The sequence below is a fragment of the Anarhichas minor genome, unplaced genomic scaffold, assembly GCF_050575085.1.
Source record: "Anarhichas minor isolate MPS153535 unplaced genomic scaffold, ASM5057508v1 ptg000137l, whole genome shotgun sequence".
Lineage (NCBI taxonomy): Eukaryota > Metazoa > Chordata > Actinopteri > Perciformes > Anarhichadidae > Anarhichas > Anarhichas minor.
In genome coordinates this window covers 450,643-462,500 of record NW_027466583.1, presented here as the reverse complement: position 1 = coordinate 462,500, position 11,858 = coordinate 450,643, and the positions used below count along the sequence as shown (strand labels likewise).

General features: G+C 48.5%; 2 protein-coding genes across 21 annotated transcripts in view; one reads left to right on the top strand and one right to left on the bottom strand.

Moving 5' to 3' along the window:
- The window catches only part of ctc1 (CTS telomere maintenance complex component 1), a 15,784-nt gene extending 9,852 nt beyond the window's left edge, over positions 1 to 5,932 (bottom strand). For all 19 annotated transcript variants that reach the window (XM_076085032.1, XM_076085035.1, XM_076085033.1 and 16 more), the window contains exons 1-10: positions 5,751 to 5,932; positions 5,470 to 5,569; positions 5,308 to 5,395; positions 5,005 to 5,227; positions 1,888 to 2,120; positions 1,526 to 1,667; positions 890 to 1,198; positions 680 to 802; positions 358 to 596; positions 136 to 280 (exon numbers count right to left, since the gene is read on the bottom strand). In XM_076085032.1, coding sequence (XP_075941147.1) covers positions 136 to 280; positions 358 to 596; positions 680 to 802; positions 890 to 1,198; positions 1,526 to 1,667; positions 1,888 to 2,120; positions 5,005 to 5,227; positions 5,308 to 5,395; positions 5,470 to 5,569; positions 5,751 to 5,801 — 1,653 coding nt within the window. In that variant the 5' untranslated portion in view covers positions 5,802 to 5,932. The remainder of the gene's footprint in view (positions 1 to 135; positions 281 to 357; positions 597 to 679; positions 803 to 889; positions 1,199 to 1,525; positions 1,668 to 1,887; positions 2,121 to 5,004; positions 5,228 to 5,307; positions 5,396 to 5,469; positions 5,570 to 5,750) is intronic.
- A 695-nt stretch (positions 5,933 to 6,627) lies between these two features.
- Positions 6,628 to 10,093, top strand: LOC142943447 (high mobility group protein B2-like). 2 transcript variants are annotated; one of them, XM_076084972.1, is made up of 5 exons: positions 6,628 to 6,788; positions 8,349 to 8,510; positions 8,824 to 8,975; positions 9,095 to 9,269; positions 9,456 to 10,093. In XM_076084972.1, exons 2-5 carry the CDS (start codon positions 8,361 to 8,363, stop codon positions 9,582 to 9,584), a joined length of 606 nt encoding a protein of 201 aa, XP_075941087.1. In that variant the 5' UTR covers positions 6,628 to 6,788; positions 8,349 to 8,360; the 3' UTR covers positions 9,585 to 10,093. The 2 variants fall into 2 exon arrangements, with proteins under 2 accessions (XP_075941087.1, XP_075941088.1); XM_076084973.1 differs by having other exon boundaries at positions 6,635 to 6,788; positions 8,352 to 8,510.
- Positions 10,094 to 11,858: the final 1,765 nt, after the last annotated feature.

The following is an 11,858-nucleotide window of genomic DNA, read 5'->3' as shown; positions in this document are numbered from 1 at the left end:
ACACTGTGAGACACAGAGACACTGTGGGGTTAGTGCTGTACTGTGGAGAGACATAGAGACACTGTGAGACATAGAGACACTGTGGGGTTAACACTGTACTGTAGAGAGACACAGGGACATAGAGACACTGTCTACCTGTGAAAGAGGACAGGTGTGAGGCTCGTCCAACATCTCTGAGTAGATATCCCTCCTTCCTCCTCCTCCTCGTCTCCACACACACTCCATCAGCTTCCAGGACAACACACACACACACTGCTGCTTCAACACAGTGGGGACCAGACTGGAGGACAGACAGACAGACAGTTAATGAGCCCCGTCATTAACCTGTACAGGTGTGTATTCTAGCTGCCTACTCACCTGTGAGTGAGCTGTGAGCTCAGGTGACAGGTCCACAGGTACTCGGACACGCCCATGTTCTTCTCCAGCAGTAACCGCGGTAACACTCCATCACCTGGGCAGCTGGAGTCAGGTGATGATGAAGATGAACCCCCCACCCTGCTGAAGGTGGTGACCCTGAGGCTGGAGCGGAGGCAGGTGCAAAGCATGCTGGGAGGAAAGTCGGGACAGGGCCGGTACAGGAAGTGGACATGATGGAGCTGCAGAGGAGATATTAAAAAAGACTCACAGCTGCACCGAGACTCTCACCTGCACCGAGACTCTCACCTGCACTGAGACTCACCTCCACAGAGTCTCCTGCTCTCAGTTTTCTCCTCAGTGTCGGCTGATAGGCGAGGCACAGCCCCACCTTCCTGTCAATCACGTACAGTCCAGCCCCCTCACTCACCACCTTAGTCACCGTGCCCTATCAGAAAAGAGGGGCGGGGCTTACCAGACAAGTCAGATTAACAGGTAACATTCTTGCAGCCAATCAGTGTTCTCTGTATTTTACCTGGTAACTGATGACCCGGGACTTTTTCATCCTGAAACCTGATTGGTTGACGCCTCTCTCAGGCTCCACCTCCTGACCGTCTTCATCATCAACGTGTGACATCATCAGCGGTGGGGGTGTGTCTAACGGTGTGTCAGTGTGTGTGTCGCCTACAGGAGGGTGTGTGTAGTTTGTGTGTATTTCAGACTGGTCGGTTACACACAGGATGTTGCTTCCTCTCCAGCCTCGTAGGACACACACACGCAACGCCGTCACACACACACTCTGACCAACGTACACACACTGAGTCCAACACAGCCTGCTTCTGTCCTGCAGACAGACAGGCAGAGAGACAGGTAGACGGACAGGCAGACGGACAGAGAGACAGGCAGACAGACAGGCAGAGAGACAGGTAGACAGACAGAGAGACAGGCAGACAGACAGGAAGACAGAGAGACAGGCAGACGGGCAGACAGACAGGCAGACGGACAGAGAGACAGGCAGACAGACAGAGAGAGAGAGAGAGACTTGTTCACATTAACTGAGTGATAGATCAGCAGGTGTAGAGGTGTGCAGGTGAACGATGAATATGATCAGTGATTATTAATCAGTATGTGTTTTTTTGGGTCTAACTGCACAGGAAGTGACATCACACACCTTGACGAGGACACGGACAGTGTGAGACTCGTCTGTCAGCCAGAAGCAGAAGAAGGCTGTTCCTGCCACGACCAGCTGAGGGCACACAGAACCCACTAGACCAAAGACTGAGACACGCTGTCCACGAGTCCTGAGAGACAGACTGGCAGAGAGAGAGACAGAGACAGGAAGAGAAAGACAGGCAGAGAGAGAGAGAGACAGGTAGAGAAAGACAGGTAGAGAGAGAGAGAGAGACAGATAGAAAGAGACAAAGACAGGTAGAGAGAGAGACAGGCAGAGACAGTGTGTGATGCTCCGTTCCTTCAGTCCTCATGAATGCTGTCACCCTTCAGAGGGAGTGACACAGGTAACAGGTGACTTACCTGTTGTCTAGTAAACCAGCAGCCTCTCTGACTCCAACTGCTCTGCTAAGCCCCGCCCCTCCTCCAGGGCTAGGAGCCAATCCCTGCTCAGGACCGGGACACAATAAAACAGGAGAACCAATCAGCTCCAGGTAGCCTCCGGCCTTGTCCTGCCCCGGGGCATTGCGGGGGATGTAGTTCCAGTGAGGGAGGAAGACAGGACGGTTCAGCCACAGAGGAGAGGGAGACAGGCACTGGGGAGAGAGATAGGGTTCATCCTTTCCTCAGTTGCGTCACGTGAAGCGACGTCTGTTTCTGATGACGGTGCTGATGATCACAGCTGATCAGCTGTCAGTCGGCTTTAACAGCTGGAGAGACTTTAGATAAGTGTGTGTGTTCACATGATCACTGTACTTCTTGTTCTGTTTATAAGTGCAGGATCCATTTCTACCGGCGGAATGCGATCGTCTTATTTATGAATTATTTGCGTCTGTACGTTTTGAAACTGTGACTGTGACGTCATTATTAAATAACCCAGAATATGATTATTGTTTCTCTTAAATGATAAAACTCATCAAACACTCAGGAATGATGTAAAAAGTGTTTCGTCTCTCCAGCTCTCTCTGACTTTAATTGTATTCATAATAAAGTTATTGAGGGAAACATCAGATCATGAAAACACAAATCTTTCTAATAAATGTAGAAAGTTGTTTGTGGTCCTTTTGTTGTTCAGACTACAATGAACATTTATTTAAACCAGATGTTGAATCAGAAACCTAATCAAATATAAACTAGAGTTTATTCTGTGATCTGTCTTCACTCTGGTGTTAAACTCAGTCAGTCCGTCCGATCGGCTGCAGCGTCCAATCACATGACTGATGAACAGTGAGGGGGCGTGTCGGCCGTTAAAAGACTTCCTGGAAGTCTGTTCTCGTGGTTCCTCGCTCATGGCTCCTCAGAGGTTCCTCCTCCCTCCTCCATCCTCCATCCTCCATCCTCCATCCTCGCTCCTCAGAGCTACATTAGAGCTTTGGGACGGCCGTCAATATGGCGGAGCAGAAACAACTTCCGGTTCAAGCGAGGATCAAGGAAACGACAATTAAGAGACTTGGGATGTACCCGTAGACAGGTGAGACTCACCTCACACCTGAACGCATCACGTCCCACAGACTCACCTGACACCTGAACGCACCACGTTCCACAGACTCACCTCACACCTGAACGCACCACGTCCCACTGACTCACCTCACACCTGAACGCACCACGTCCCACATACTCACCTCACACCTGAACGCACCACGTTCCACTGACTCACCTCACACCTGAACGCACCACGTCCCACAGACTCACCTCACACCTGAACGGATCACGTCCCACATACTCACCTCACACCTGAACGCACCACGTCCCACAGACTCACCTCACACCTGAACGCATCACGTCCCACAGACTCACCTCACACCTGAACGCACCACGTCCCTGACTCACCTCACACCTGAACGCACCACATCCCTGACTCACTTCACACCTGAACGCATCACGTCCCTGACTCACCTCACACCTGAACGCATCACGTCCCACAGACTCACCTCACACCTGAACGCACCACGTCCCTGACTCACTTCACACCTGAACGCACCACGTCCCACAGACTCACCTCACACCTGAACGCACCACGTCCCACTGACTCACCTCACACCTGAACGCACCACGTCCCACAGACTCACCTCACACCTGAACGCATCACGTCCCACAGACTCACCTCACACCTGAACGCATCACGTCCCTGACTCACCTCACACCTGAACGCACCACGTCCCACTGACTCACCTCACACCTGAACGCATCACGTCCCACATACTCACCTCACACCTGAACGCATCACGTCCCACATACTCACTTCACACCTGAACGCACCACGTCCCACTGACTCACCTCACACCTGAACGCATCACGTCCCACATACTCACCTCACACCTGAACGCATCACGTCCCACAGACTCACCTCACACCTGAACGCACCACGTCCCTGACTCACTTCACACCTGAACGCACCACGTCCCACAGACTCACCTCACACCTGAACGCACCACGTCCCACTGACTCACCTCACACCTGAACGCACCACGTCCCACAGACTCACCTCACACCTGAACGCACCACGTCCCACACTCACCTCACACCTGAACGCACCACGTCCCACAGACTCACCTCACACCTGAACGCACCACGTCCCAGACTCACTTCACACCTGAACGCACCACGTCCCACTGACTCACCTCACACCTGAACGCATCACGTCCCACATACTCACCTCACACCTGAACGCATCACGTCCCACAGACTCACCTCACACCTGAACGCACCACGTCCCTGACTCACTTCACACCTGAACGCACCACGTCCCACAGACTCACCTCACACCTGAACGCACCACGTCCCACAGACTCACCTCACACCTGAACGCACCACGTCCCACATACTCACCTCACACCTGAACGCACCACGTCCCACAGACTCACCTCACACCTGAACGCATCACGTCCCACAGACTCACCTCACACCTGAACGCACCACGTCCCTGACTCACCTCACACCTGAACGCACCACATCCCAGACTCACCTCACACCTGAACGCACCACGTCCCACAGACTCACCTCACACCTGAACGCACCACGTCCCACAGACTCACCTCACACCTGAACGCACCACGTCCCACAGACTCACCTCACACCTGAACGCACCACGTCCTACTGACTCACCTCACACCTGAGCGCATCACGTCCCTGACTCACCTCACACCTGAACGCACCACATCCCAGACTCACCTCACACCTGAACGCACCACGTCCCACAGACTCACCTCACACCTGAACGCACCACGTCCCACAGACTCACCTCACACCTGAACGCACCACGTCCCACAGACTCACCTCACACCTGAACGCACCACGTCCCACAGACTCACCTCACACCTGAACGCACCACGTCCCACAGACTCACCTCGCACCTGAGCGCATCACGTCCCTGACTCACCTCACACCTGAGCGCATCACGTCCCTGACTCACCTCACACCTGAGCGCACCACGTCCTACAGACTCACCTCACACCTGAGCGCATCACGTCCCTGACTCACCTCACACCTGACGCTGCCGCTGGCGTCCGTCAGCCTCCATTCTCCGGCCCCTCCCTCTCTCAGACAGCCAATCAGCAGCAGATTGACCCTCGGCAGAGCCAGGTGACCCGGCAGAGAAAGCTCCGCCTCCTTTTCCCACGCTCGCTGCTGATTGGTGCTCCAGGACGTGTTGCTGACACAGGCCAGGTGCTGCTGAGAGAGCAGCTCAGAGATGGACACTAGTCTGGAGGCGGAGTCAGGAATAATATTAATATTGTTATGAATGATAATAACCATAATAATGCTGATGCTCTTTGGTCTCACCTGTAGCTCACAGGTAACAGGTGTGTCACACACATGTTCTCTTGGATCTTCTTCACCACACACACACTCAGCTGATCGACACACACACCTGAAACATACAAAGAGACGTCATTCACGCTGTCTGACGTTTCAGCCACTCTAGCAGCTCATTGGCTGACTGACCTGTCATTACGTCACCAGCAGGTAGAGGGGTGTGTCCAGAGAGCTTCGGCTCCAGGTGTTGTGAGACAAATCTGAACACCTGCTTTAACCAGCCGGTCTCCTGCAGGAGGACATTAAGGACATTAAGGACATTTAAAGACATTAACTCTCTAATAATGTCTTTATCAAGGATCACATGTGAGCAGTTTATAACTCTACAACAGTCTTTGTTCTTCTTCTGTCTTCACTCTGTAGCTGCTAGAGAAACTTTATTAAATATTTATATTTATAAAGTTACTTACAGCTTCCCCGCTGGGTTGGAACTGATCCAGGAACAGCTGCAGGGAGTCCATCAGCACCGTTACGTCACTGACGGCTGATCTCAGTATCGATTACTTGTTGAACATCAAAGGTTCAGAGAACCACGCTGTAAACAAACACGCAGCGATCACTGATCCCGCGGGAAAAAGCCCTCAAACTGTACTTCCTGTTGAGCTACGGTGTCCGCAGAGGCTCAGAGCACACGGAGAGTTTGGTCCGCGTTTTATTGATAAATGTGTAATTCATTAATAAAACAATCAACATACCATAATATCTCTGTTTTATAATTATATAATTACATTTTATGAAATGTTATAATTTCTGAGATCAGAGGAAATGTTTTCTCACCAAATAAAAACAATCAAACAACTGGACCTTAAAGCATATTTAATTAATATAATACCAACATAATAAATGATAATAATAATAAACATAATAAATAATATTAATAATAAACATAAATAATAATTATGAAAAACATTGTTTAATGTTATAAAAGTTAGAGAATAAAATGATATTTTAGTTTTATAATGTTTTAGTGTTAACATCGTGCAGTCACAAACATAACCACCATCTTCGTCTCTCTGCCGCTGTCTGTGGCCCCTCCCCCTCCTCTTCACCGATTGGCTGGTTGATTTGACAAACATATATTCTGACCAATCGGACGCAGACTGTACGTGTGGAGTTCCCGCCCTGCTGGCGTTGCTGGGCAGGCGGAGCCGTGTAGCAACGAGTTTTGACCTGCGGCTTCGTAATCCAATCACAGACGAGTACTCAATCAAGCTCCGCCCAGGTTGGCCCGGCCGTGTTCCCGCCCTCTGGATAGCAATGACCAACGGGGGCGTTACCGGGGGGCGTGGCAGAGCTCGAGCTCGAACCATTTTAAAATAGACCCGATGTCTCCAGTCGCTGCTTCAGCCCCCAAACAACAACAAGAACCGACCCACAGTCTGCTTCAGCCACAACAACAAAACACAGAAAACTGATCCAGAGTCTGCTTCAGCCTGCAGTCCACACAAGTGAGTACAGCTGGCCTGGGGTCACATTTATCACAATGAGCGGCCTCTGATTTACTCTGCAGAATCCTGTCATAAAAAGGTCCGTGAAGAAAGATGGACAAACAGGAATAAAATGGCCGCTGCTCGGGTCGTAATAAGTGTTCTTCTGTCTGGACCCGTCTGTTCGTGTCTCTGCGGACTGTTCGTTACGTGTCGTTGTAAACACAAAACGCCCACTAAAGAGTGACTGCAGGACATAGCCGGGTCCCGTCCACGCAACGCTGACCTCTCCAGAGCATAGACGGGCCCTACGTTGTAAATGCGTAGCTGAGCGTTCTGAGCAGATTTACGTTGCAAACACATGCGTGTTTCTGATTAAAAACGTCTCTGTGGTTGAACGGTTATATATATATATATATATATATATATATATATATATATATATATATATATATATATATATATATATATATATATATATATATATATATAACTCGTCTGTTATTGTGGGTTACAACCGGTGTGTGATTTTAAACATGGAGTGTTTTTCTCCGCCTGCTACCTAACGTTAGCATGCTGCTAGCGGAGGGGGATGGGCCTGCTAGCTCCGCAGAAGGGCGGGAAAGCAAATGGTGGCTCATTGTTCTGTCGGAGCTAGCCTGTTAGCACGGCTAAGCTAACTGCAGCAGTAGTCATTGTTCTGTGGTAGCTAGCCTGTTAGCACGGCTAAGCTAACTGCAGCAGTCAATGGACGTCCATAGAAGACGCGGCTAGCTGTAGTCTTCGTTCATCTCTACGGCTCATAGACCTCCATTCACAGGCGGAGCGGAGGGACCGGGCGGGGGTATGTGGCGCCACCGTCCCGGACCAGAAGAGGGTCCGGACTAGCTCGGTCTGGTTCGTGGGCCTCCTCGATGCTCGGATGATAAAATGGACCCCACTTTGTTCTCTTTGTTATTCACAATCAGCGCGTGAGACCAGCCGTTATTTAACGGACATTTAACGGAGACTATTGGAGGACGGACAGAGTGGATGTGATCTTTAAACGTGATTATTAATCAAAGTTATTAAAACATTATTACTAAAACCAGACGTAGGTTAAAGGGTCATTCCACACAGATGCTGTTACATGTTTTAAATCAAACGGATTATAGATTATTGATCTATGTGTTGTTTTATTCATCTTTTAATGTGTTTATAGGTTTGTGTTGAGTTCAAATATGAAACTTGATGATCTATTTATTGATCATAAACTCTTTTATCAATAATCATTATATCACTACAATCCTCTTAATCCTCTGTCTCTATTTTAACATTTCATGAATCAAATGATTAATTTATTAACTGATCAATATGATCAGCAGGTTGAACTGTGTCCTTTGTGTTGATGGACGGACACAATGATTAATACTATTATATTAATACTTAACATAGCTAACAGTGTTATTCATGAGTTAGTTGTCATTTGTACCGGACGTTGTGTCCGATGTGATGAGAATGAAATATACTATTACTGTAAATCCATCAGAACTGAACCATTGTGTTGTTTTAATGTCTACCTGTCCTCTTGTCTCCATCCAGCAGGACGCCAGTATGATGCGCAAAGACGTCAACAAGCCGAAGGGGAAGACGTCGGCGTACGCCTTCTTCGTCCAGACGTGTAGAGAAGAACACCGCAAGAAACACCCGGAGCAGTCCGTCAACTTCGCTGAGTTCTCCAAGAAGTGCTCCGAGAGATGGAAGGTGAGACAGGTGGACGGGTAGACGGGGACAGGTGAGACGGGGACGGGTGACACAGTTAGACGGGTGGACAGGTATACACATAGAATAATATAACTGTTAACAGGACATGTTAATGTCAGTATATATTAATATATACTGACATTAACATATAATAATATATTAATATATACTGACATTAACATATAATAATATATTAATGTCAGTATATAAACATGATTACTAACATGTAGTAATGTGTTGGTGTCAGTATATATTAACATGTAATAATATATTAATGTCAGCATATATTAATAACGTGTTGGTGTTGTTTCAGGGCCTGACTGCTCTGGATAAGAAGTGTTTCGAGGACATGGCGAAGGCCGATAAGGTGCGTTACAACAATGACATGAGAGACTACATCCCACCCAAAGGCTTCGGGAAGAGGGGCCGCAAGAAGAAGGACCCCAACGCCCCAAAGAGACCCCCGTAAGTGTTCAGACCTCCAGACACCCGCCTGAGCCTCCGTGCTGCTCCACCTGGTCTACCTGTCTAACCCTCACACGCCTGTGTGTGTGTGTGTGTGTGCGCGTGTGTGTGTGTTGCAGGTCTGCGTTCTTTGTGTTCTGCAGCGAGTACCGACCCAGTGTGAAGCAGCAGTACCCGGGTCTGTCCATAGGAGACTGTGCCAAGAGGCTGGGAGAGCTGTGGAGCAAACAGACCCAGACCGACAAAGTGCCCTTTGAGGAGAAGGCCCAGAAGCTACGGGAGAAGTACGACCGGGTGAGTGGCTCTGAGGGGAGAGTAGTGGATGTGTCCACTCAGCTTTAACATAATTTTCATTATTAGAGACTGTAAACATCAGTTGTTACCGTTTGTGTTGTGATGCTTGTGTTATGACGGTGTTATGACGGTGTTATGACTGTACAATGAAGAGACTCTGAAGCTAACGACCCGTCTGTCCCTCAGGACATGGTGGCGTACCGCGGCGGTGGAACAACTTATGCCAGGAACCCCGGATCTTCAGCTCAGGGAGGACAGGAAGAGGAGGATGACGAGGGGGAGGATGATGACGATGACGACGATGATGACGAGTAGAGGTGTGTGTGTGTGTGTGTGTGTGTGTGTGTGTGTGTGTGTGGGTTGACCTGAGTTAAACAGCAGCATCAAGACTGCTGAACGTTTACGACTTTAACTGTAAAACAGAAGAATAGAACATGAATCTATGATGATGGTCACATGACCACACGGAGGCTACAAACATTTAATGTTATTTTAAACTTTAATCATCTGTTCTGAACCAGACAGACAGACAGGTCGCCCTGAAACACACACACTGTGTGTGTGAGGTCATCAGATGTTAAACTGTTGAACAACAGTACAGTAATGCCCCCCCCCTCCTCACCATTACCATGGTTACCCCAGCACCCTCCCACCCCCGTGTGGTACCATGGAAACCGAAGCCCCCCTTCCTGCTCTTCATCATCACGATGATGATGATGATGTTGTTTTTTATTTTCTTACTGGAGGTTTATTGGATGTTTTTTCTGTTATTTGTTCTGTCGGTGTAGAAACTTTTATAATAAAACGACCACCTGAGGAAACAACACTCGTCTCTTTGTCTTCTTCACTGTTTACTGTCTGTCCACCAACCGACTGTCCACCAACTGTCCTCCCCGTGGACCCTGACCCTTATGTTTACACACAGCTGTCCCTCATCCTGTGGTCGTTGGAGAGTCTGAGTCTGACGTGGTTCAGTGTAACACGAGGTTCTGAGCTCTACAGATCAGATGATCTTCTCATGTTGTGTCACATGTCACTGGAGTGATGTAACACTCTCCTCTCTGGACTCAAGAAAGGTGACATCACAACACCACCACACAAAGAGGGCGTGGCCTCATGACACGGCGTCAATACGCAAAATTTAACTTTGAACCGGGAAGTGTGGCGGGTTGTAGTCTTTGAACCGGGACGTGTGGCGGGTTGTAGTCTTTGAGCAGGGACGTGTGGCGGGTTGTAGTCTTTGAGCAGGGACGTGTGGCGGGTTGTAGTCTTTGAGCAGGGACGTGTGGCGGGTTGTAGTCTTTGAACCGGGACGTGTGGCGGGTTGTAGTCTTTGAACCGGGACGTGTGGCGGGTTGTAGTCTTTGAGCAGGGACGTGTGGCGGGTTGTAGACTTTGAGCAGGGACGTGTGGCGGGTTGTAGACTTTGAGCAGGGACGTGTGGCGGGTTGTAGTCTTTGAGCAGGGACGTGTGGCGGGTTGTAGTCTTTGACCTGGGACATTTGGCAGGTTGTAGTCTTTGAACCGGGGAGTGTTGCAGGTTGTAGTCGTTGAACCGGGAAGTGTGGCAGGTTGTATCATGTCTCTCTCCATTAACCACACAGACGGGTTGTTTTTGTAGTTTTTCTTTCATTTCTTTTAATTATTTTATTGTTTGTTAAAGGGACATTTTCAGGCAGGATAAATCAACCAATCACAAAGAAGTATTGTATGACATCATACAGCAGGACGATGTGACTCTCTTTAGAGGAAGACGATTGGTTGAGAGCAGTACAGGTGGCAAGACAAGTGATTGACAGGTGAGGACACACATGGGGGGGTCACATGGCCTGGTTGTCATGGTAACAGTTGTCATTCTCACGTGATGACAATAAACAAAGAAACCAAAAAAAACACGTAATGACTTCCTAACTCAAGTTACTAATCGACCAACGAGACAAAACATAAAAGATGTGACATCAACATGTTGCCATGGTTACTAAAGCTAGCGTCTGATTGGCCTTGGATTCAGCTGCTTCCATGGCAACACACAAGGAGAACGACCAGTTAAAATAACCGGTAAAACTGACGTTTACAAAAGACAAACACTTTAACATGAATGACCCAAATAAATAAACAAATAAACAAACATGTAATAAACAAATAAACGTAATAATAAACATGTAACAAATAAACAAATGTAATAAATAAACATGTAATAAACAAATAAACATGTAACAAATAAACAAACATGTAATAAATATGTGACCAGATAATCAAAAGTTTCAAATACTTAAAAATAGAGGGTCAGTAAACGCATCGTAGATACATACACAACAGGTGTGTGTGTGTCTGTCTGTCTGTGTGTGTGTGTGTCTATGGGTACATCCCAAGTCTCTTAATTGTCGTTTCCTCGATCCTCGCTTGAACCGGAAGTTGTTTCTGCTCCGCCATATTGACGGCCGTCCCAAAGCTCTAATGTAGCTCTGAGGATGGAGGATGGAGGATGGAGGAGGGACCTCAGAGGAGCCATGAGCGAGGACCCACGAGAACAGACTTCCAGGAAGTCTTTTAACGGCCGACACGCCCCCTCACTGTTCATCAGTCATG